The 21,878-nt window shown below is 39.8% G+C and overlaps 1 protein-coding gene and 2 long non-coding RNA genes across 11 annotated transcripts in view; 2 read left to right on the top strand and 1 right to left on the bottom strand.

The window, feature by feature from the left end:
• The first annotated feature begins 452 nt into the window (after positions 1 to 452).
• Positions 453 to 11,890, top strand: zc2hc1a (zinc finger, C2HC-type containing 1A). 6 transcript variants are annotated; one of them, XM_042068882.1, is made up of 10 exons: positions 453 to 588; positions 1,593 to 1,669; positions 1,907 to 2,084; positions 2,283 to 2,318; positions 3,653 to 3,794; positions 4,216 to 4,367; positions 6,172 to 6,277; positions 7,249 to 7,354; positions 7,899 to 8,009; positions 10,802 to 11,890. In XM_042068882.1, exons 2-10 carry the CDS (start codon positions 1,602 to 1,604, stop codon positions 10,938 to 10,940), a joined length of 1,038 nt encoding a protein of 345 aa, XP_041924816.1. In that variant the 5' UTR covers positions 453 to 588; positions 1,593 to 1,601; the 3' UTR covers positions 10,941 to 11,890. The 6 variants fall into 6 exon arrangements, with proteins under 6 accessions (XP_041924816.1, XP_041924820.1, XP_041924819.1 ...); XM_042068884.1 differs by having other exon boundaries at positions 454 to 588; positions 1,968 to 2,084; XM_042068887.1 differs by lacking the exon at positions 453 to 588 and adding an exon at positions 980 to 1,041 and having other exon boundaries at positions 1,968 to 2,084.
• A 2,348-nt stretch (positions 11,891 to 14,238) lies between these two features.
• Positions 14,239 to 21,878, bottom strand: part of LOC121688959 — a 9,072-nt gene continuing 1,432 nt past the window's right edge. For all 4 annotated transcript variants that reach the window (XR_006024735.1, XR_006024734.1, XR_006024736.1 and 1 more), the window contains 4 exons: positions 20,986 to 21,114; positions 20,834 to 20,899; positions 15,078 to 15,248; positions 14,239 to 14,981 (listed from right to left, as the gene is read on the bottom strand). This is a non-coding gene — a long non-coding RNA (uncharacterized LOC121688959). The remainder of the gene's footprint in view (positions 14,982 to 15,077; positions 15,249 to 20,833; positions 20,900 to 20,985; positions 21,115 to 21,878) is intronic.
• LOC121688960 overlaps positions 21,112 to 21,878 on the top strand; it is a 27,881-nt gene continuing 27,114 nt past the window's right edge. Inside the window, exon 1 of the long non-coding RNA XR_006024737.1 lies at positions 21,112 to 21,768. This is a non-coding gene — a long non-coding RNA (uncharacterized LOC121688960). The remainder of the gene's footprint in view (positions 21,769 to 21,878) is intronic.

Raw genomic sequence — 21,878 nt, 5'->3', positions numbered from 1 at the left:
TTGCTCACATCACTAACATATCATTAAACTGCATTGCCACAGATAGCCAAGCAATATTGGTTCATGGTCAGACAGTGAAGGCATTGTTGTTCCTTGATGCTGACATGGACCCATGGCAAAAATACTTCCACTCCATAGAAAATAGCTCGCTTGTTTTGCAGACCACAAACAAACACATGCCGATTGTTTCTAACGGATTGCATGCATGGGAAACCGACATATGCAATATGCCAGCGAGCAGAGAAGCCAGTGCATGCTTTTTAGAAACAGCTTCTTTGAGTCCCTTTTCTCAGTTCATTAGACTTCAGGCTACAAATTCAGTCTGCCTGTAAGGATATTGATCCCTATTAATGGTATTTGACATTTCGTTTTCAAAATTAGAATGATGTGGAGATTTACTTTTTTGCACGAGGGTAACTAGACCGTATGCGCGTCAAAGAGTTCTTTATGCGCGTCCTCGCCGCCGGAGAAAGAACGACCAATAACATTTCTGGATGTTGGAATGCGAAACGCCTTCTGGGACAATCCAGTTGAAGTATCATCATCGGGGCGCTGTACAGCTAGACTGAGAGATGGAGGATTTTGACGGTGAGCTGATTTTTAACAATAGAGAAAAGTGGAAACGTGAAGTTAGTATTACATGACATTTCACTTCATTTTTAGTTTGGGGCATTGCATTACTGGAATGTCATGACTTTCTCGGACACTTGGATGTTTGTTTTCATGTCCCTATCTATCTAGGGAGACGACGGTCGACCTCCATCTGTGTTCCAATTTATCATCAGACCATATATAGACTAGATGTAGAAATCAGTGGAAGTTAAGTCCACAAACACAACAGACAAGCTATATTTCCAATCCTCAATGGCTGTTCATGAATTAAAAAAGAGAATGTCCTAGTGTTGTGAAATCGTAGTTGTGGCAACCGCTTAGCAGTCTTTCAATTGGTTTTGTTAGCATAGTTAGCTATCCGTGGATACCTAGCCAAGGTGTGTAACGTTACATGCAGTAAACCTTCCAGTTAATCAGTCATTCTGTCTGGTAAGGGTCACATTATGTATCTTGTGATTAATTACAGGTCTGGGTGAACATATACATACATGCACGCTGTTTAGTAGAAGCGGATATTTGGGCCAAGAAAGTGTGGCCTCTTGTCCTAAATGTCTGCCATGGTTAGCGTTAGCTTGCTGTTTTTATTGACATCTATATGCTAACATTTGTTATGACTGAAAACGCTCTGCCACAGGAACATTTTATTCTGGGGCAAGTAAGGCCCTGATGTGGCACAGATAGACACTGAGTGCTTAGATAAACACTTGACTGTCGTGATTATTTTGACAGAGCCAATGTGCCCCGCCCAGATATGCATACATATATTCATAAATTAGTTTGAAACCAGATCAGATAAATACGATATTGCAGATAGTTTTGAGCTGTTGTTACATTGTGGAATGATAATTACGCTACTCACTGCCATATGCTGAGCTAGCAAATTTAATAATGTTTTACAGATAGAAGACGTGTACTATGTGAGTGTCCTGTTAACCCATAATTTGGTGATGTGCATTGTGCACCAATCTTTTATCACACAGATCCAGACTATGTCCCACCAAATGATGAGATGGCTCCGTGCAAAATATGTGGCAGAACCTTTTTCTCCAAAGTTCTTGTAAGCATTGTCAAACTTTGCTTTGCCCCTTGTATGTTTAAATGCACTTAATCTGTCATTTAGAAAGTGTAGCATCCCTTCATCTATGGATGTTGTTGACAAATCACTGTAGCTGTTTTGTTAGTCTGCACCACAGCCCCTGCTTGTTTAGTGTATGTGTTTGTTTGAAGGTGGAGTTGTCTTTACTTGTCTGTTGTAATGCCTAGCAACCAACGACACTTCACTATAAACACACAGCAGGCCGGTTTCTGCCTGGCTATCTGTAATCAGCCCTTCCCACACTGCCATATCCTTGCAGAAGAAGCATACGCCCATCTGTCAGAAGGCAGCAGCCAAGAGGAGGAAGGTGTTTGATTCTGGCAGGCAGAGGGCAGAGGGAACTGAAATCTCGACTGTAAAACCTTTGAAGCCTAAGGTAAGAGGATAGACAAGTCACAAGGGAACACATAAACAAAACAAAATATACAAACAAACAAACAAACAGCAAAATACACACTAAAGCAGCTGTTTAAAATGTGATGCCCCTGCCAAGCCCAGTACCCTGGTATGGCCCCAGTCTTTACTTTGCCCTGATGTCATGTTATCCCTTAAGCCGCCTTTGATTATATTTCAGTCACAAAGCACATCCAGCACTCCTAAGTCTAATAAAGTAAGTTGACTTTTTTTGACATTGTTTTCATGATTTTAGCACATAAGCCTAAGTATGGCATTTTAGAATGTTTTAAGAATAACACATTGTGATCATCTTAAGATGATCTGTATGTTTGTCTTTAATATTTTACATTGAAGATAGTAGATGGCATATTGTGTAGTCTGCTTCACCCCGTTTTGCAGCCGAAAATGAAAAGTAAACAGACAATGGAAAAGTATGTTTGTAAACATTTAGCTTACCTCAGACTAATGTTACGTACACCTCCCTCTGACAGAACCGTTATGCATCATTTGTAAGAAGGTAATGTTCTAAAGGCAATTACACATGCCAAAATCTGTTTAGGTTTGCTTTGAGAGTTTTCTCTCTGTAGATGGCCCTGTAGACTCTTTTAAAATGATTAGAATTGCCCCATATTGCTGCTTTGCCTCATACTGTAGACAACTACACTGCATTTGATTGTCCCAAAATACCAATCATGTTAGTGGCTTGATCTTAATAGTACCACTATGCAGGGTTTGATTTTTTGGGGGGTGTTTGCCAAAAAGAAATTCATGATGATGACAAAAACAATTGGTAGATAGATGGTCCTAATATCAAAGACAGAAGTCTTAACTGTCAAGCTCATGGACCAAACATTATCCTCCAATACCATTATACTTTATGTATATATTCATGTTTTGAGAATGTTGTTTAGTATTAAGACATTTCCAGCAATGGCCTGTAAAGTCAACTTGATCAGCCAGCCATTAATATATGCCATGATTTTACTGCAGCACGCCTTCTTGTTAAAGTCAAGGCTCAATTATCCTTAGTGGTAGTGAAGACATGGAGCTAGACAGAGCTAATTTGAGGTCTTAAAGGAAGTCACATGACCATAGACAGGGATGACACTGGACCTGAACTATTTCTGTCAGTTGCTGTCAGTTTCAAGGGAGGGATGTTTGTTTTCAGTCTCCAGATCAGGTCCTCTTTTATCATTTTCCGATAGAGTATAGATTAAGCAGCTCAGGAAATAGACACTCTCCTGTTAGCACCAATTGGTTTTACATACTATGCATACATATAGAATTTACATGGATTTATTAAAAGCCAGATATTTCCAGATATAATGTGTTGTATACTGTATGCTTCATAGAGTTTTTTGTGCTCTTTGACTTCAGATCCCCAGAGAGCAAGTTAGGAGGTTAATATTTTAGGCCTCACAGTACAGTCTTGGCCTATACCCTCTGCTTTCTGTGCATGATGACTCGGTCTGTAAATATTTGAAATGTGTGTGTGTGCACATGGGTGGGCACGTGTATATCTGTGTCTGTGTGTCTGTGTTTCCATAGCCGGAGCCGCCCAAGAAACAGTCCAACTGGCGCAGGAAGCATGAAGACTTCATCGCAACGATCCGAGCAGCCAAGGGGCTCACTCAAGTGATGAAGGATGGAGGTCCGCTGCCCCCTCCACCTCCTCCATCCTATGATCCAGGTAAATCAGGACGCCTCAGGCATGTCAAGGGACTTGATGTTTTACATAGATGTAAATCTATACATCTAGGGATGTTTCAGACTTTATTTTTAGACTTTAGTAGAGTTTATGCTTCAGGTTTGCTAAATATTTGTGGGTTCAAACCAAACCAAAAATCAGAGTTTAGTGAGGTGGGTTTATGGGGTAGGTTTCTGAGCCTGATGCCTTATGCCATCTGGGTGGATAAATTCAAGCCAAAGTAATTTAATGTTTGATATGCACCTATTATTTTATCGGTTTGAATCAATGTTTTCAAATGTTCCAGGATGATGCTTATGACTTCAAATGTGAGTCTGCCTTAGCAACTGGCTTTGGTTAGGAATATTTGGCAAGTAGCGACATCACTTTGCTGGAGAATTAAAAACATCTTTCGCTCACCTAGATTACATTCAGTGTCCATACTGTCAGAGAAGGTTCAACGAGTCTGCTGCCGACCGACACATTAAGTTCTGTAAGGAGCAGTCTGCAAGGATCGCCAATAAGGCAAAGCTTCCAGGAGGTGATGCCAAAGGGAAACTCCCGGCTCGAAGCCAGGTAATCATTCTGACTCTAATCTCTCACAAGATTTCAGTATCAGATTTGCCAATGGAGATGTGTGTGTGTGTGTGTGTGTGTGGGGTCAGAGACACAGCTAGTGTGGACATGGCCTCAGATTGGTCCCTGTTGTGAAGAAGTTGTAGTTGGCCAGTAGGTCTCTTTAGAATGGTCAGCTTTGTCGGAATGCTCTGGGCAGTCAAGTGTTTTTTGGCTGGTGAAATGTTTGGTAATTTTACATAATGATGGTCAGTCCTGTTGAAACTTGCTACTGTTGTTGTTGTTGACAACAATACATTTGTTGATGCAGAGCGTTCATTTGGCTATACAGAGCAGTTGTACGATTATCACTTTTGTGACAATGCCATGCTAAAAAAACACCTCTGCTTCAGAGACAATTGTCAACCCAAATTGTTTGTTGAAACATTCTGTTTTAACTGTTCCATAATCCTAAAACCCTTGAGAATATGCATATAATTGTGTGAGCCATTACAGGGTTAATTTTGTCATGTTTTGTTGATGTTGTTAACAAATAATTCGCTATATAACCTCTTACTTTTGTGAGTGTGTTTACAGTTTTTTCAGATTGATTGTAACTATTGGCTATTTTTGCAAAACTCTACACACAAATGGGAAAACCTTTCACCAAATCAGCAAAACATTGTAGTTCTCTTGCAAAAGCTAACACACCTTGCTTAACTCTTCACACCTTTGTAAAAATGGTGTTTTCGTATCAAACAGTAAACACAAGCCATCACAATAATAAGCACACAATGTGCCAACTACACACTGATGGTATAAATAAAAAACACATCTGGTTTTTGCTTTCTCTGTGCACAAGGTAGGCTATGTCAGTTTGAGGTCATACTTTTGTCATAGTTCTGTAAACATACAGGGATCCAAACTTGTGTTACACATCAAAACAAACACAAGTGTGTTTTTCCAAGTCAAAACACAAAATGGCAATTTCACTGAGAAAAGAAAAATCAGTCTACATCGTGTCGTCTCTATTTCATTTCCTCTAGTCCAAGGCACCGGGGAAAATATTCTGGAATGCCATATCCAGGCCTGACATGATTCCTGGTCAATATCTCCGCATGTAGACTGATTCTTTTGCCTGTAAAAGGCCTATTTCTTACTCTTCTTCCCCTTCCTCTTCCTCCTCTTGCTCCTCCTTGTCCTCTTCCTCTAACTTCACCTCCTTGTCCTTGTCATCCTCTCCCTCTCGCTTCTTCACCTCTGAGTCTTCTTCCTCCTCCTTCTTCACCTCCACGTCCTATTCTTCGGCCTCCTCTAATTCTTACTCTTCTCACTCTTCCTGCTCCCTCCATTGTACCCATTGTACATTACCTGTGGCTTATAGTGCTTAGGCTGATTGCAAAGTGAACTAATTATATAACAGTTTTCACATGAGAAAGTGTGCCAGAGAGTTGGCAAAATAATGTAAATAATAGCCATACATGTGTATAGATTTGCTAGGAGTGTGTTGATCATTTGGAAATTGAGTGTAAAGCAGTGAGTTGTGTTTACAGTTCTGCAAAAAGAGTGCTGTGCAGTGGATTGTACCTACAGTTGTGAAAGTGTTACACAATTGCAAACGGAGTGCAAAGCAGTGTTTGTGCTTTTAGTTTTGCAAACTCAGTGAGTGGTTTTGCTATACAAATTAATAGTTTTAGAAATTTTGCTATAAGAATCACGGTTAGCATTTGCATTCAGAAAAAAACTGTAATAAGATTAATTCTTTAATTCATTATTGATTCATACTGAGGTCCCCTTTAAAATGAAGCCGTGTGTTTGGTTTCAGTGCAAGCCCCCTCCAGTGAAGAAGGCCAATTCCACAGTGACGTCCACTTTGCCTGCCTCTTCACGGCTACCACAAAGGTCCATGTCTGGTCCCACAGCAGGCACAGGTACAAGTGTGGTTGCATTTATGCCATCCAGGGATGTAGTGGAGGCTAAACGCAAACAAATGCAGTTTATCCACCCCTGAAATTTCAGAAATAGATTTTATCCACCTCTTATTAGTTTATCCACCTGTCAAAAGAGTTTATTCACTAATTGCAACTTTTAACAGTCAAAGATTACACTGTATTATCCACATTCACAATATTTACACTCATCAACACTCTATGAACCATTTTTACCATTGGTATATTATAAACAATCGACAATAACCTCAACCATCATCAAACATGTTCTGAATGCGTTTTAAAAAAATCTGATACAGCATGGTGCAGTCCACCTCACCGTGATCACAGAATTTATAGTTTACCCACCTCTTATTTTACCACTACATCCCTGATGCTAACCTCTCCTCTAAAGCTTCTGCTTGCCATGTATTTAAGGTTGAATTATCCTTGGACGTCTATTTGGAGAGAATTACTACTGTGTGTGTATGAAGCTTTAGCCTATCAAACTCGTGCGCTCGTTGTCACTTATATTTGTTTATTTGTTTTGAGATAGTTGTGCAGAAAATGAAGGGATGGATGTCTTTATAGATAGATGTGTGGATGGCGTTGCAAAGAAGGAGGCACACTTCAGTTTGGCATCCAAGCTACATTGTCTAGGGGTGATTAAGATAGCAGCCTCTTCCTTAACTTAATCAAACAACCAAGAATGAAACCTTTGCTAAAGGACAAACCTACACACTAGCCCTATGTGATGTGAATAACTTGAGAGTAGTAATGCGTTCATGTGACTGGGAAGTGGGAAGGCGACATTGAAGCCCTTTAAGCTACCATATGCCTAACCTATCCTAACAGTAGGAAGAGGGAAGTAAAGAATCCATGCTTGAACAAACACAGAAACATTGAACATATTAAGGGTAATACTGAAGCTTAGCTGAAGCGAAGTTTGTTCATACATGTATGTCTTTGTCCAGGCATTCCTACAGGCAAAGCATCTTCTGCTGGAGCAGTGAGGACTGTCGCATCTGGGTATGGGCAGATTCGCACCGGACCTACAGGACTGACAAGCCCACCGTCTGGGTAAGAAGGAGCTTGTATCTGTCTGGACTGGAGACAAGCATGGTGAAATGCGGTCTCGATTCGGATGGGAGGGGAGGGGGCATAATGCAGCATTAAATGTCATTTTAAATGACTAAACCGCGAAAAATGCCTCCTTAGGACAGGACTAGCAATAGGATCTGAAGTCTTTCATTACAGAAGGTAGAGTAGAGGGGTATGCAAATGATTGGGGAGGCTCTTAGAGAAAAAGGAAGTAGACTTGCCACACACACACACACACACACACACAAGTTGCTCAACAAGTTGTCTCCAGACTGTTAACTCCTGTCATACCAGTGCTAAAATCACATCTGACTCTGAACTATCATGTGGGAAACGGATTTGTCTAAATGTACAATTTCTAATTAGGTTTATGTTTCTTAGCAGATGCCTTTGTCCTAAGCAACTTCCAATGTCATCAATAAACATTAAATTAACATTACAATTAACAGTTTAACAGTTCAACTTATATAATATGCAGACAGTGTGTTCTTAATCATTCAGTTGCTGTTCAAATTCCCTCTAGAATTAACCCAAAACTCAGAAGTGTTGGAACAGCAGGATCTGTCAAGAATGCATCCTCTGGGATTGCAATGAAAAACAGAAGAGGCTACAATTCAGATATCCACAATTCAAGGTATTTTGATTTCTAAGCAATTCTTAAGTTGTATCATTATTTCCAATTAGAAGCTGTATTTTTGTCATGTTTCATATTTATAAATGCAGTGAAATTTCTGACTGGGAACACATTCACTCCCATTGACGCAATGCAAGTAGCAGTGTAATGTGGTAAATGAAATGGCCTGTAGGATTTGTGGAATATTTGTTTTTCCAGGTATCTGTATTTGTCTACTTCTTGCTGTGCAAAATGTCATGCTTGACGTGATCTGCATTTATAAGCCTAAATATAACAGATACAGATGTCTAGTGCTGCCACTAACGACTGCCACTAATTAGTTCTAACGACTAATCTTTCAACAAATTTTTCAATTAATCGACTGATCTAAAAGACTAATTTTTTTTAAAAATCAAGAGTTTGTTTTTTCGTTGTGTCCATTTTATTTTGAACTCAACTGAAGGGCCAAAACAAAATATGCATCACCCTACTTTTGTTAGGAGCTCATAAAGTAAACTGTTCAATGTATGGAGAAAAAAAAATCACCCATTTAAAATGCTACCCTCAGATCTAATGTCAGACCTTTACTTTGATAGACTTTATTTGTATGCCAGTCGTTCCCATGGACATAGACAATGTTTGCGACAGGTCATGTTAGACATAATTTTAGCATGGCAGAATATGGCAAAATTACCATGAATACTTGAAGAATGCTTTCACTTTTGTTGAGGACAAAAAGGAGCAGAAACCACAGTGTGTGGTGTGCAGTTAATTACTGGCACATGAGCGCATCAAACCATCAAAACTAAAACGCTATATGGAAATGGAAACAAAACACCCTACTATCATAGACAAACTGTCGAGTACTTTGAAAGGCGACAGGAGTTGAGGACTTTGCAAATGAGCCTAACATCAGCATGTTCCAAACAAGTTACAGGCTACAGGCACTTTGTTCGTCTTACCACATAGGTTACCTCACTTTCAGTTGGCTTGAACGCTAAAAAATATGGGTTGTGACTAGGGATGTAACGGTATGAAAATTTAACCTCACGGTTATAGTGACCAAAATTATCACGGTTTTCGGTATTATCACGGTATTTCTAAAAGTGTTCAGAAAGCACTGATAGGCCTACACAAGCTGAAATAGTTTCAAAAAGTGTTTTTCTTTTTATGTTAAATTGGCTATGTGCTTATAGCTTAAATTACCCTACCATAACTTGGAGTTTGCTATTTCTGTTATTTGGATGCAATGAGTGAGACCAAAGTAAGCGTTCAAAATAAAACTTTAGGCTACTGTATTGTCCTGATAACGTGAGTGGAATGGATTTAATGTGGACGTGAACATAAAAAGAAGCAGAGTGGCTACATGATACAGTGCACATTTTGCGGTGAAAAAGTTCCGCCTTTTAAAATCAGGTGTAGCCTAATCCGAATTGTAGTTAAAACCATCAATTAAACAACAGAATCAGTAGGGTACCAGTTTTGTTCCATTGTACCAGGCCTACTGTATGTCAAAAGCAGGCTCGGATGAAGCTGGGAAGGATTAAACACACGGTTGCCACACCGCGGTAATCAACAGTGATAATCATGATGTTTGAAATGAAAACGGTAATTATTATCGTCAACATTTTTATCGCGGTTTACCATTATACCGGTAATCGTTACATCCCTAGTTGTGACTTATTGACCATGGGAAATGATGCGCACCTTGATTGTTGATATCACGGGCGGCGTCATGTTTCGTTTTAACGTTTTTTTGTATGAATGAATAAAGGACACGCCGTTGCGTTGTCAATGTGAAACACTCTTCACTTCATTTATTGCAATTTCCACAATACTATATTAGTCAGAGTCTGGACTGTTTGCGACGGACTGTGCCTAGGGTGATGGTGGTTGGCTAGGGTTTTTATGGTTATGGTTCAGTCCGCATCAATGGGATGGGCCAACCTAGACCATGCCTAGGCTGGTTAAGAGTATTTTGGGTATTGGATATTTCAATGTGGTAATATGGTGGCAGCATGGAGGGGAGTGTCTCCAGGACGCTGGTTTCACTGTTAAGCCTTCATGAGGTGTCGTGGGCCTAACTTAACGAAACATTGGTGAATGAGGGTGCCCACTTGATAACCCCAATGACATGCCGCATACTATATACTGCTGTTGGATGGGCCATTTGTCTTGTGTTTGTGACCATTTGTTGGCAGATTTGTGGGTAGCGTGCTTTTTAAAGTTAATTTGAGTAGGGACTTCTGAATTTTTACCTTGGATTTTGGCACAAGGGATTTTAACATCTAATCCTGTGTATTAATGTAAAGTCAGAGTCTGGACTAGCGTAACCCACTACGCTCCCCCGCTTAGATCGGCCTAATAATGAATCACGCTGAAAGCAGGCAGACATGCAGCTTTGCTGGTCGCAACACTTGCTTCGTCACTTGGTTTAAAACATGACTGCCAGAGTCTAAGTAGCCTGTTTAACATCCAAAGGCAGTCATTGTAATTCTCAAGCGTTAATAACATTACAGTGAGCCGTTTGAGACGGGAGACCAAAAATAAATAGGCGGTCAATAGTAAAACGACTCGTCGACTAAAAACAATGCCATCGACTAATTTTCATGGTCAATTACGGCAGCACTACAGATGCCATTGAACTTGTTTTTTTTTTTTCGTTTCAATTGCTCTATTCAGTGCAATTCAGTTATTGTGTGAAAATGATAAACTTTAGAGCTGAAGCCATGGAGGTCATGAGAAAATAGTGAAAAACACAAAGACTTTTCTAATATTAAAAGGCTGTTTTCCCGTCTCTTTGCCCTCCTCAGGAATGATGCCCAGACTGTGAATGAGGTGGACAACTCCACAGGGCAGCTGACAAAATTCTGCCATGAATGTGGCACAAAGTACCCCGTGGAGTGCGCCAAGTTCTGCTGCGAGTGTGGGGTGAAACGAATGTGCATTTAGCTGTGCGAGGCGAGCAGAATGGGATGGGTGCACATCGAAAGAGACTCAAGTTGCTGAAATGAATTACTTAAAATACTAAACTCGAATGTGCTAGCACATTGCTCTCATTCAGACACTATGAAGCGCTAGACAGATCACTCCTTTTCTGAAATTTTAACCTTCTCGTTTTTTGCTGAAATTTAATTGCTCCCATCCCATGATTCCATAGCTAATGTATTGAGTGCAATATGATTGACTACTGATCAAAATAGTATTTTTTGTCCAGGTTGGTGGGTGGACCTAGATATGAGAAACTTTAGGTCTAAATTTCAAATGGGACCATGAATTATATTGAATTGTATGCCCTCATGTAGCAAACGTCAGTTCTTTTCGTCTGGGATATGACAACTGTTTGAATTAAGATGCGGTCAACTAAGTTATTATTTATGATATTGTTTCACATTTATATTTTTAAACATATTGTGACAGATAAATGATTTCATATTCAGCTTACCAATCTTATTTTGTATATATACGTTTTGTACCATTTCTTTATGCTATGTTAGCTGATATCTGTTTTTATTGTACCAGTATTGCAAAACATTTCACAATGTTTACCCTACATTTTCCACACAAATGCTGTCCATCAGAAAGCCTTCCTTGCAATCATACATAAGCCTAACTTTCCCACAGCTACTGCTCACATTTCCAACAGAAAGACAAGTCGGTTGAGTAACTGACTGCATGACTGATCACAATTACGCTTTTTTGTGGCAACTTGGTCCAAAGAGGTGATGGAACTCAAGCGTCAATTTGCTGTACATTCATGTAACCTTTGTAAGTTTGTGGTATCTGAATTAAGGTCAACATGCTTTCATGGAAAAAAGATGGCCAAAGGTTGAAAATACACTGCATTTCAAAAAATCTGTTATCACCATAAATAAAAAAAAAAAAAAAAAAAGATACACATACTGTTTGCTTGTTGTGTGATGCTGTCTGTCATATTTACTAATTTCATACTTATGATTTTCTTGCTCACTTTCATACTTTAATTTGTTGCACTGACTGGAATTCTTTGCAGATACTGATGTTAAATAACAATTTGGTTGAGGGCCGATGCTGATACCAATGCTATTTTTCATTTGTTTGGTTACTTTATTATTGTTGTTAATTGTACCCTTTTAAAACCAATATATAAAAAGTAAATGAACCATTATTAAGTGTTTCAGCCCTTCATAGCACATCTCTGAATGTGCCAGTCTGCGCATAGCTAGTGCAAAATTGCTATATATATTAGCCACTATCAATTTTGATGTTACACCATTAGTGTTCACATACTGCAACATTTTAGTTTAGTTTCAAGGGTCTTTTTGACCCTGACCCTTGAAATGGTTCATGTTTTGATGAGTAGGCAGAGGTTTGGCATCAAGACAGCATCAAAGAATCTTGCTATATCATGGATTAAAAACACATTTCACCTAAGCAGCCTAAAAGTACCAAAAGTAACACCTGCCATATTAAGTAGCCTGAAATGTGCCTGAACTTGTTTTAAAACAATTAAAACAAAAACAAAGTACTTTGGATTTTATGGTATTGCGGTCATGAACTTTGTCTTAAAGGAGAATTCCGGTGTGATGACCTAAAGTGTGTTGAAACATGATACAGACATCCCAACCTGCAAAAAGTCATTTCAGGGAGGTATTACGTACCCCCCCCCCCCCCCCCCCCCCCAAAAAAAAAAACTTTAGCCTATTTGGATACTGAAATACAGATTAATATTTTTGTTCAATGTCTAGTCAGTACACCAAATAATGAAGATAGAAATTGTGAAAATAAAATATGTACATTTTGGTAGTTTTTTTTTTTTTTAAAAGGCCTGAATATAGAATAATATGCACATGAATTGGCACTAGTTAAACTCACCTCAACATGTCTTTTGCAATCATTTTACCTGCCATGGGCAATGCTAAAGTCACTGTTACAAACAGTGCAGCGTGCAAGACTAGGCCTATCATTATTTTTTACTCTTATGAGACCAGGGTACACTTTGAAATGGGTCTTACATTTTCCTTTTTTGGGGGGCACTGACTCCATGACGCTCCTGTTCCTAGATACACTGAACTGATTAAGTTTGGGAGAAAAGAGATAAAAAGCCCGCCTACACTGAAAACTGATTGGTTGATTTAGCAAAACAGGCCAATCAGGATGCTCGCTGTCTTGGATGTGCTCAGGCACACACGCACCACCCCTCTCTCTCCCCCCTGTCACTCAGATGCACTCGCGATTTGAAGTCTTGGTCTCGCGTGCACGCTCTTGATCGCTCGCTCTAGATTCCGGGAGATTTTATCTAATTTGCGGGCGTCAGGGAGCCGCTGTTAATATGCGGGAGACTCCCGGAACTTCCGGGAGATTTGGGATGTCTGCATGATACCGAGTGTGAACGTATGTCTCATAGCTCATCTCGGCTTGTCCCCTGCACTCCGAAATCTGGCGCTAGTTAGCCGATGCTATCAACAGGTTTTCAAAGGGGGTGCCTCGGGCATCGGCCTAGCCATACAAATAAATCACCATTTACGAGGATCAAAGTAGCTCCACACTTCATTGGTAGACTTCCGAGGGCCCTGACATTTAAAACGAGACATTGAGAACTTTGAAAAAGCACTGGTAGTTTATTTACAAGACAATTTATACAGACAGTACCTTCAGGAAGTTTACCGTTCGCCGCCATCTTAAATTTAGTCACGATAAGTCGAGCGACGAGTACGAATGAACAGGTATAAGGGATCAGATTCCAAAATTAATTCTGTGGAAATGCATGGATTCCAGTTGCTGCTACTGGAAACTGCTACTGCTTATTAACTAGCGCCAGATTTCGGAGTGCAGGGGACAAGCCGAGATGAGCTATGAGACATACGTTCACACTCGGTATCATGTTTCAACACACTTTAGGTCAATATCACAACGCAATTCTCCTGTAAGGGGGAATGCCAGGGCTCGTGAACATGTCCCCAGAGTGTAGCACTACTCTAGCTGCCTGGTAGCTCTAGCTTGGTAGAACCGATTGTTTTCATTTTTACTCGTACCATCAGTACTCAGTGTCCTCGAGTAACAGACATTTATATGAAAAATCACTGGAATTCTCCTTTAAGGTATGTATTCTGTATTAAGGAATCCGAAGCAATGCCGCCAGCCCCACCTTTGAGATAGGATTCATAAACCTTCAGTCCACATACAGGACAATCTGCATATATAACTATATGGTAGGTATGTTTTATTGTTTATAGGAGAGTCCATTTAAATTACTGTAGGACCCAGTGTATTGCTTCAGAACAGAACATTTAATCACAATGCATTCTCCATCATGTGTTTTTCTAATATAAATCACATGGACCTCTTCATTCATGGTAGTGTGTGACAGTGATCTGACTATAGAACATGAGAACAAATATGTTGAACCTCTCTCTATATACAGTAGGCTATGTGTTTTTCAGTAATGCCGTGTTCATCCCCTCCTGTTATTGTACATCTTTTAGTTACAGTCTTAACTTATCAACTTAACTTAAGTCGGGCTTGATATCCATCCTGAATGGTTCTGGCAAGATTAGGCTGTCTCTACACTGGTTTCATTCATAGTAAAGCATTTTCTTGGTGGAGTGGTCCTCAGAGGAATATACCAAAACAAACAAACAAACAAAAAATGACGGCCGTTACACTAAATTCCCTCCAGTCAATAAAGCTCCTTGAAAAGCTGTATCCATCAAATCACACTGGTAATGTGCATCCTCACAGCCTTTGTCACCAGAAGCTTGAGAAACGCGGCCTCTCTTTTCTCCTCTCGGTCCAAGTGTCCTTCCCCTGTCCTTGAGTAGTGGAGGCACTGTAGAGTTACACTGGAGCTTTTACAACTTTGAGTCATTATGACAACACCTTGCTGCCCTGAGCCAACGCTCAGGTAGAATTGAACTGACTGTATAGGTCCTTTATCTTCTCCAGCCAGTGTTTCAGTATGCAAAGTTTCTTCCTCGGCAAGCGAGATTGTGGACAGGGACTCCGTGCTTGTTGCTGTTTAGTTGTTTAAAAAAGAGGCAAGTGTTTAATTTGGGGGGAGGGGGGCGACATCAATTTAGAAAGTGTGATACATTTAGCGTGCAGGCCTACCTTTTTCTTAGTGGAGTGCTGTTCCTTTTCTTTGCATGAGCACCCGGGTCCTAAGGAAGTATGAACTAATTTCGTGAGCTTCTTCACTTCAGAACTCATAGGGCAGAATTTTGTCGGTGAATGTTTACAGACTCTGTTCAGAATGTGTGCTGTTGAGACATTCTGCAACTCCTGCAAATGAGACAGCCTCTATAAATAAAATATATTAAGTGTCTTATGCTTGTTCACCCTCAAGCACATTGGACTTTCTTAATTTCATTTATGTAGTGTATTTAGTATTTAGTTTTGTTAGTTTTCTTATCTTTCTTATCTTCTACTGTCTTTATTGTACAGTGGAGTTTAGTTATATGTTTATACTTATACTTATGTTTACCATTTCTGCTGTAAATACATGTTGTGTGTGATGTCTGTATGCTACTGAGACCCTTGAATTTCCCCTTGATAGTCCATGAGTCACAGGGGGTCGTCACTACCACTTGGGGGGGCAAATTCTCACTATATTTGTCTGAAAGCTACATATCTCTGGAGTATAAAATGGTATGATAGCAAGTTGGATCTTGTAGCTTTGTGGCTGTACAGGCCTTCAAAGTTGACCTCTGATTTGAAAAAAAAGGAAATTCCGCCTATTGGCTTTTTTTGTTAAAACACTCATAAGAGCCCAGAAAATAATCCAAATCTTATTATTACTGATGCATATGTGGTGTTTGATGTTGGCATACATATTTTGACTCATTATGTGATTTTGCTCTTCATTTTGGTTGATAAAATTCAAGATTTATGTGCAAAAAAAAGCTAATTTGATTTTTCATGTTATGGCAATACCTGAATGCAGACCTTATTGATCATTACTATTCTACCTTCCTTACTTTCAATTGCGAGTTGAAATTAATGTTAAATGATGACATACATAGGTCTGCAGTACAAATGTTTTTTAAATTGTAGCTGAAACGAGTACAAAGGATCTTTAATCTATTCATTGAATTCATCGTCAGAACAGGAGCACAGAGGATGCCATCTCTATGGCACTTCACTCTGCCCTTTCCCACCTTGACAATAGCAATTACGGCGGTTTAATCCACCTGTCAGTTTTTTGACAGGTGGACCACACCTCCTGCTGTCAGTCAGCTGCACCCCAGGACGGCACTCCAGGTATGGGAGAGCATATATGCTCCCTCATCTCTGTTCATCGTCTTTGGGCTCCGCTTTCTTATTTCAATCGCCTCCTTTATCCAGCGGTGGTATCGGTTTGTCTTAATGACTCTGGCATGCAGGAGGTGTGGTCCAACTGTCAAAAAACTGACAGGTGGATCACACCTCCGTAACAACATCAGCTGATAAAAACACTACTCCACCGTGTGACCTTTTGATGAAGACGGAAGTATACGTCGAAACATGTCAAGGTAAAGAAAAAACATCTACCAATATATGTGTATGTGATAAAAGAAAAACCAAACTTATGGATTCTGGACTTCCTAACCAACAGACCTCAGTCTGTTAGGTTAGATAATTGCACCTCCTCAACCATCGAACACCAGTGTACCACAGGGATGTGTGCTGAGCCCTCTCCTCCCTCTTCACCTACGACTGCACACCTGTACATGGCTCTAACACCATTGTCCAGCTGTATCGCTGTGTGGGGCGGAAGCTGCACTGAATACAACAGGAAAGCCCTGCAGCGCATAGTGAACACAGCTGGAAGGATTATTGGTGCTTCACTCCCCTCCCTGAAGGACATTTACACCACCCACCTCACCCGCAAGGCGACCAAAATTGTGAGTGATGCAAGTCACCCCGCTCACAATCTGTTTGATCTACTGCCCTCTGGGAAGAGGTACAGAAGCCTGCGCTCCCGCACTACCAGACTCACCAACAGCTTCATACACCAAGCCGTAAGGATGCTGAACTCTCTCCCTCCTCTCCCCCCTCCACCCTCAGCTACATAACATCCTGGACATTGGACCCAAAATGGCCGCCTGCACTACTCCACTTGCACACTTGTACACTTTACAACTGGTGTTGTTGTCCTGAAAACACAACACTTCTGCTGCTCTTACATAACTTGCACCACTATGCCACTTTCTTCTTACTTAGGTCAAACAGAACTACCCAAGCCTTTTATTGGCCTGTATTTGCACTAGTATTTTTATTGACTGTCTATGCACAATTTCAACCACATTTTGCTGCTCTTATTTTTTCATTATTATATGTGCCCTCTTATTTACTTACTTTTTTATTTACTCATTTACTTACTTTTTTGTTTACTTGAATGTTATGTTTGTCTGTGGCCCTAAATTGGTAAAATATGTCTTGTCTTCACCGTGGGATAGTGAGAAACGTAATTTCGATCTCTTTGTATGTCTGGAACATGTGAAGAAATTGACAATAAAGCTGACTTTGACTTTGACTTTGATTGTCAAGTTTGCAGATGACACTACGGTGATTGGGCTCATCAGCAATAACGATGAGACGGCCTACAGGGAGGAGGTCCAGCACCTAACATCGTGGTGCACTGATAACAACCCGGCTCTCAACACCAAGAAGACCAAAGAGCTCATTGTGGACTTCAGGAAGTCTAAAGCTAGCACACACACACACCCATTTTCATCAACAGGACTGAGGTGGAGCATGTCACCAGCTTCAAGTTCCTGGGTGTCCACATCTCTGAGGACCTCTCTTGGACCCTCAACACCTCTACCCTGATCAAAAAGGCTCACCAGCGTCTCTTCTTTCTGGGGTCCATCTGTTTCCTCAGATCCTGGTGAACGTCTACCGCTGCAACATCGAGAGCATCCTCACCAACTGTGTCACAGTTTGGTATGGCAACTGCTCTGTCCACGACCGGAAAGCACTGCAGAGGGTGGTGAAAACTGCCCAACACATCACCGGTTCCTCACTCCCCTTCATCGAGGCCATCCAGGGCAAGCGATGCTTGCGTAAGGCGTGCATCATCAAAGACTGTTCTCACCCCAACCACAGACTGTTCACCCCACTCCCCTCCGGGAGGTGTTACAGGTCTCTCCGCATCTGAACCAGCAGGTTCAGAGGAAGCTTCTTTCCTGCAGCTGTCACCCTACTGAACTCTAGCTCTGCATCCCGGTGACATCCAACAAACTAAGCCCCCATCACCCCCTGCCCCGCCCCCGCCTGGTGCCTCCTTGCCTGTGCCTGTTGAGGTGTCCACGACCATAGCAACCTTGACAGGGACAACAAGGAGGCGGACATCCCCTAGCCCCCCCCCAAAACTGCACTACCCTATCCCACCCATCTATCCCATCCATCTATTTATTTACAAATGTACATACTGTAATTACACTTATACTGTACATAGCCATATTCTACTGCTTTTCATCCTGCACATACACTTATTATTAATACTATTGTAATGTTACTGTTTCTGCACTACAATGGTACTGTTACCACACTGCACATAGTTGTACTGTACCTATCTGTCTATATGGTTCATACTAAATATCCATATTTATTCAGTTTTTCTGTAATATATTCTGTTAATACACTGCATATATCTATATTGTTCTTACTACTACTATAATGGTACCGCCACTACACTGCACATACCTGTACATGTTGTTCATACATTGTTCATATCACAGTACATAGCCATATTTATTCTGCTCTTATAAGGTAACTGCTAATACACCGCACATATTTATATTTAATTTATGCTACTCTAAACCACCTTCTGCAAAACAACTGTATACTACTGTCTACACTGCACTATATTTCTTGTCCTGTCTATTCACCACCTGCCTATACTGTGTATATCACATTGTACTTTTCTGCTTTTTTGCACTTCTGGTTAGACGCAAACTGCATTTCGTTGTCTCTGTACTTGTTCTCTGCACAATGACAATAAAGTTAAATCTAATCTAATTTAATCTAAAAAATTATCTGCCTCTGCTTTGCCTCTTTATGGATCATGCTATGAATAGCAGCAGCAATGTCTGCATAAGTTGAGACATTGTTATTGACCTTCTGGACCAGAGACATTCCATCAATGATTGTTGCTGTATTATATTCATCTGGAAGATTATCTGATAGTGATGCAAGTTTCTGCAAATGCTTTGCAAGTGCTGCTTTAGAGGTTTTCCTTGGGGTCCCCTCAGGTGTCGCCAATGACCATGGTTAAGGTCCAAAGGGTGACAAAAGACTTCTCTCATGTCCAGTCTTTAACATGATGGTCTTGCCATGTGCCTGTGTTTTCTTTTTTGACTCATGCTCGTAAATGTATTTAATTTTTGCTTTGTCAATGTATCATGGAATTTGTGCTTAGGTGTATCTGACTCCAGCCTCTCTGTCATGATATTTGCCTGTAGTATGAGCCTGAATCAGATCATCCCTAACCTCTTGTGTTGCTTTGCCTGCTGTAGATATGCAAATGAACTCATGTTCCTCTGAAAATGGATTGATCCAATTTCAGTTTCTGTCTCCTCAGATGTAACTGTATAGAACTAAATGTACAGTATGTACTTGTAGATCAAGTCTTGGAAAATAGTTATTATTTCTTTTCAATGGAAATTATTTTAACATCAGATGAAAGACAATTTTAAGTATGATGATAATAATAATAATAATAATAATAATAATAATAATAATAATTGTACATAATGATAACAATGTGTAAAGTATGAATATTTTCACCAACCAGTTCATCTACATCTCATTCCCACATTCTTACTAGTCAAAAGTACAACTGAAATGTATGATGTAGATCATTTTAGCACCTGTGATGCAATTACCATAATTTCCCAACTATTAGCAGCAATGATTTTGCAAAATTTCTTCAGCTATGAGGTTAATACACGGGGGCAGTTAATATGGTATATGATTTTGTTTCTTTTGACTTGCATAAAACACTGTCCTGTGGCTTATACACAATACGGCTAATACACAGGAAATTACTGTATGTATTTCATGTGCCCTGGACAATATAAAATTATAATATTTATGTTAAGCTGGGTACATGTGGTGATGTGAACAATTTTCATATGATATTCCTTGAATGTAAAAGTAATATGTGATTGATAATCATGATGTCTTGATCTCTTGGAATATCTCTTATGGGTAGTTTCAATAAAATACTAATTTACTGAATTTTGGGGTGTTTCCGAATAGTACATTTACAAATAGTAAATAGCATAGCAATGCAGACCTATGTAATCATTTGTATTTCAAGTCTCTGCTGGGAGGTAGGAAGGTATAAATACATTGATTAATGAGGTAGTGGGCATTTCAAATAGTGCTGCAACACGTGTCTCTGAAAACGTAGATTTGCTCATTATTATATATACATCTTGAATTTTATCAACCAAAATGAAGGGCAAAATCACATAATGATTCAAAATATGTATGCCAACATCAAACACCACATATGCATCAGTAATAATGAGGTTTGGATTATTTTCTGGGCTCTTATGAGTGGATTAACAAAAAAAAGCCAATAGGCGGAATTTCCTTTTTTCAAATAAGAGGTCAACTTTGAAGGCCTGTACAGCCACAAAGCTACAAGATCAAACTTGCTATCATACCATTTTATACTCCAGAGATATGTAGCTTTCAGAAAAATATAGTGAGAATTTGCCCCCCCAAGTGGTAGTGACACGCCCCTTTTTGGGCCTGTAGCTCATGGACTATGAGAATCAATAAAGTATCTATCTATCTATCTATTACATGTAATAATTTGAATGACCGTCAGAGGGCATCAAATAGGCGATTCCTGTGTCTAGCATTTAGCCCACCGTTGTATTCCCGCTTCTGATGGTCTGTTTGCAGGTTCCATTCATTTCGTTGACAATTTTATTTAGCTAAGGGAGAAATATATTATTATTATTCGAAATTGATAAAGATACTTTAATATAGATATATATATAAATCAATGCATTCTACTCACAATGGTCTCCATATGTTCTTGGATGACATATACATAATCCTTTGTAATGTCTTCTTTGGACTTTTGGCTTTTGCAGCAGAACCCAAGAGGTAGTAGAATAAGAGACCATGCCAGAGTGCACAGAAGATGCTTAAGGCGAATAAACATGCATTGAGGGAAAAAAAGGTACATTAAGCTACGCACTTCATGCAACATGTTTATATTTCTGTCCAACAATATGAAGCGATTTGACATTCAAAGACGACAGTTGTAGGCTACATTATGCTAGAGTGGTTTCTAGCCAATCTGCCTCGCTAACGTCGTATTAATTAATCAGTCTTTCAAAACAGTGTTCGACAGCGTCATCAGGTGCAAAGGCTAAGCTAACATTTTTAATGACTTTTTTCAACTGGTCATTTCCCCAACACCTTTGAGTGAATCATGCTGAAGGAATGTAATTGTTCTACAGGAAACTGTAAATCAGCTTATCAACAAACTTTGCATGGAGAAATTAACTAATTTGTTTGCAGCCAACAAGCAGCAATACACGAAGTTATTGCGTAGGGGACTTGGCTCCCAAAACCACATTTCCAGTAGCTTTATTTGTTTGTACATTTTTGGGAATTTTACATTCACTTTCCAAATGCTCTCTCCTATCCCATAAATCAATTTGGTTTCATTTTGACAAGACAAATAGACTAAATAGCCCCTGGAAAATCCCGCCAGAGACTATTAAACAGAACTGACGGAAGAGTCGCCGGTGCGTGGTGGAGAAGCAACGTGTCTTGATGGCTCTACTCTCAAGTAAGTCTGCATTAATCGAAATGTCCTTATATTTTATAGCCTATTGTGTTTATTAATGGGATAGATCAAAAGAGAGTAAACATTTCGATTGCTAAATAGCTACCAGACCT

Source organism: Alosa sapidissima, chromosome 17 (genome assembly GCF_018492685.1).
Source record: "Alosa sapidissima isolate fAloSap1 chromosome 17, fAloSap1.pri, whole genome shotgun sequence".
NCBI lineage: Eukaryota > Metazoa > Chordata > Actinopteri > Clupeiformes > Clupeidae > Alosa > Alosa sapidissima.
The sequence above is the reverse complement of the archived record's forward strand: the minus strand, read 5'-3'. Positions and strand labels throughout refer to the sequence as shown.

Coding starts and splice junctions, on each gene's coding strand:
- zc2hc1a (XM_042068882.1), top strand. CDS start 1,602: ATGTCCCACCAAATGATGAGATGGCTCCGTGCAAAATATGTGGCAGAA. Junction 2,319..3,652: donor GCACTCCTAAGTCTAATAAA/GTAAGTTGACTT, acceptor GTGTTTCCATAG/CCGGAGCCGCCCAAGAAACA. Junction 4,368..6,171: donor AACTCCCGGCTCGAAGCCAG/GTAATCATTCTG, acceptor GTTTGGTTTCAG/TGCAAGCCCCCTCCAGTGAA.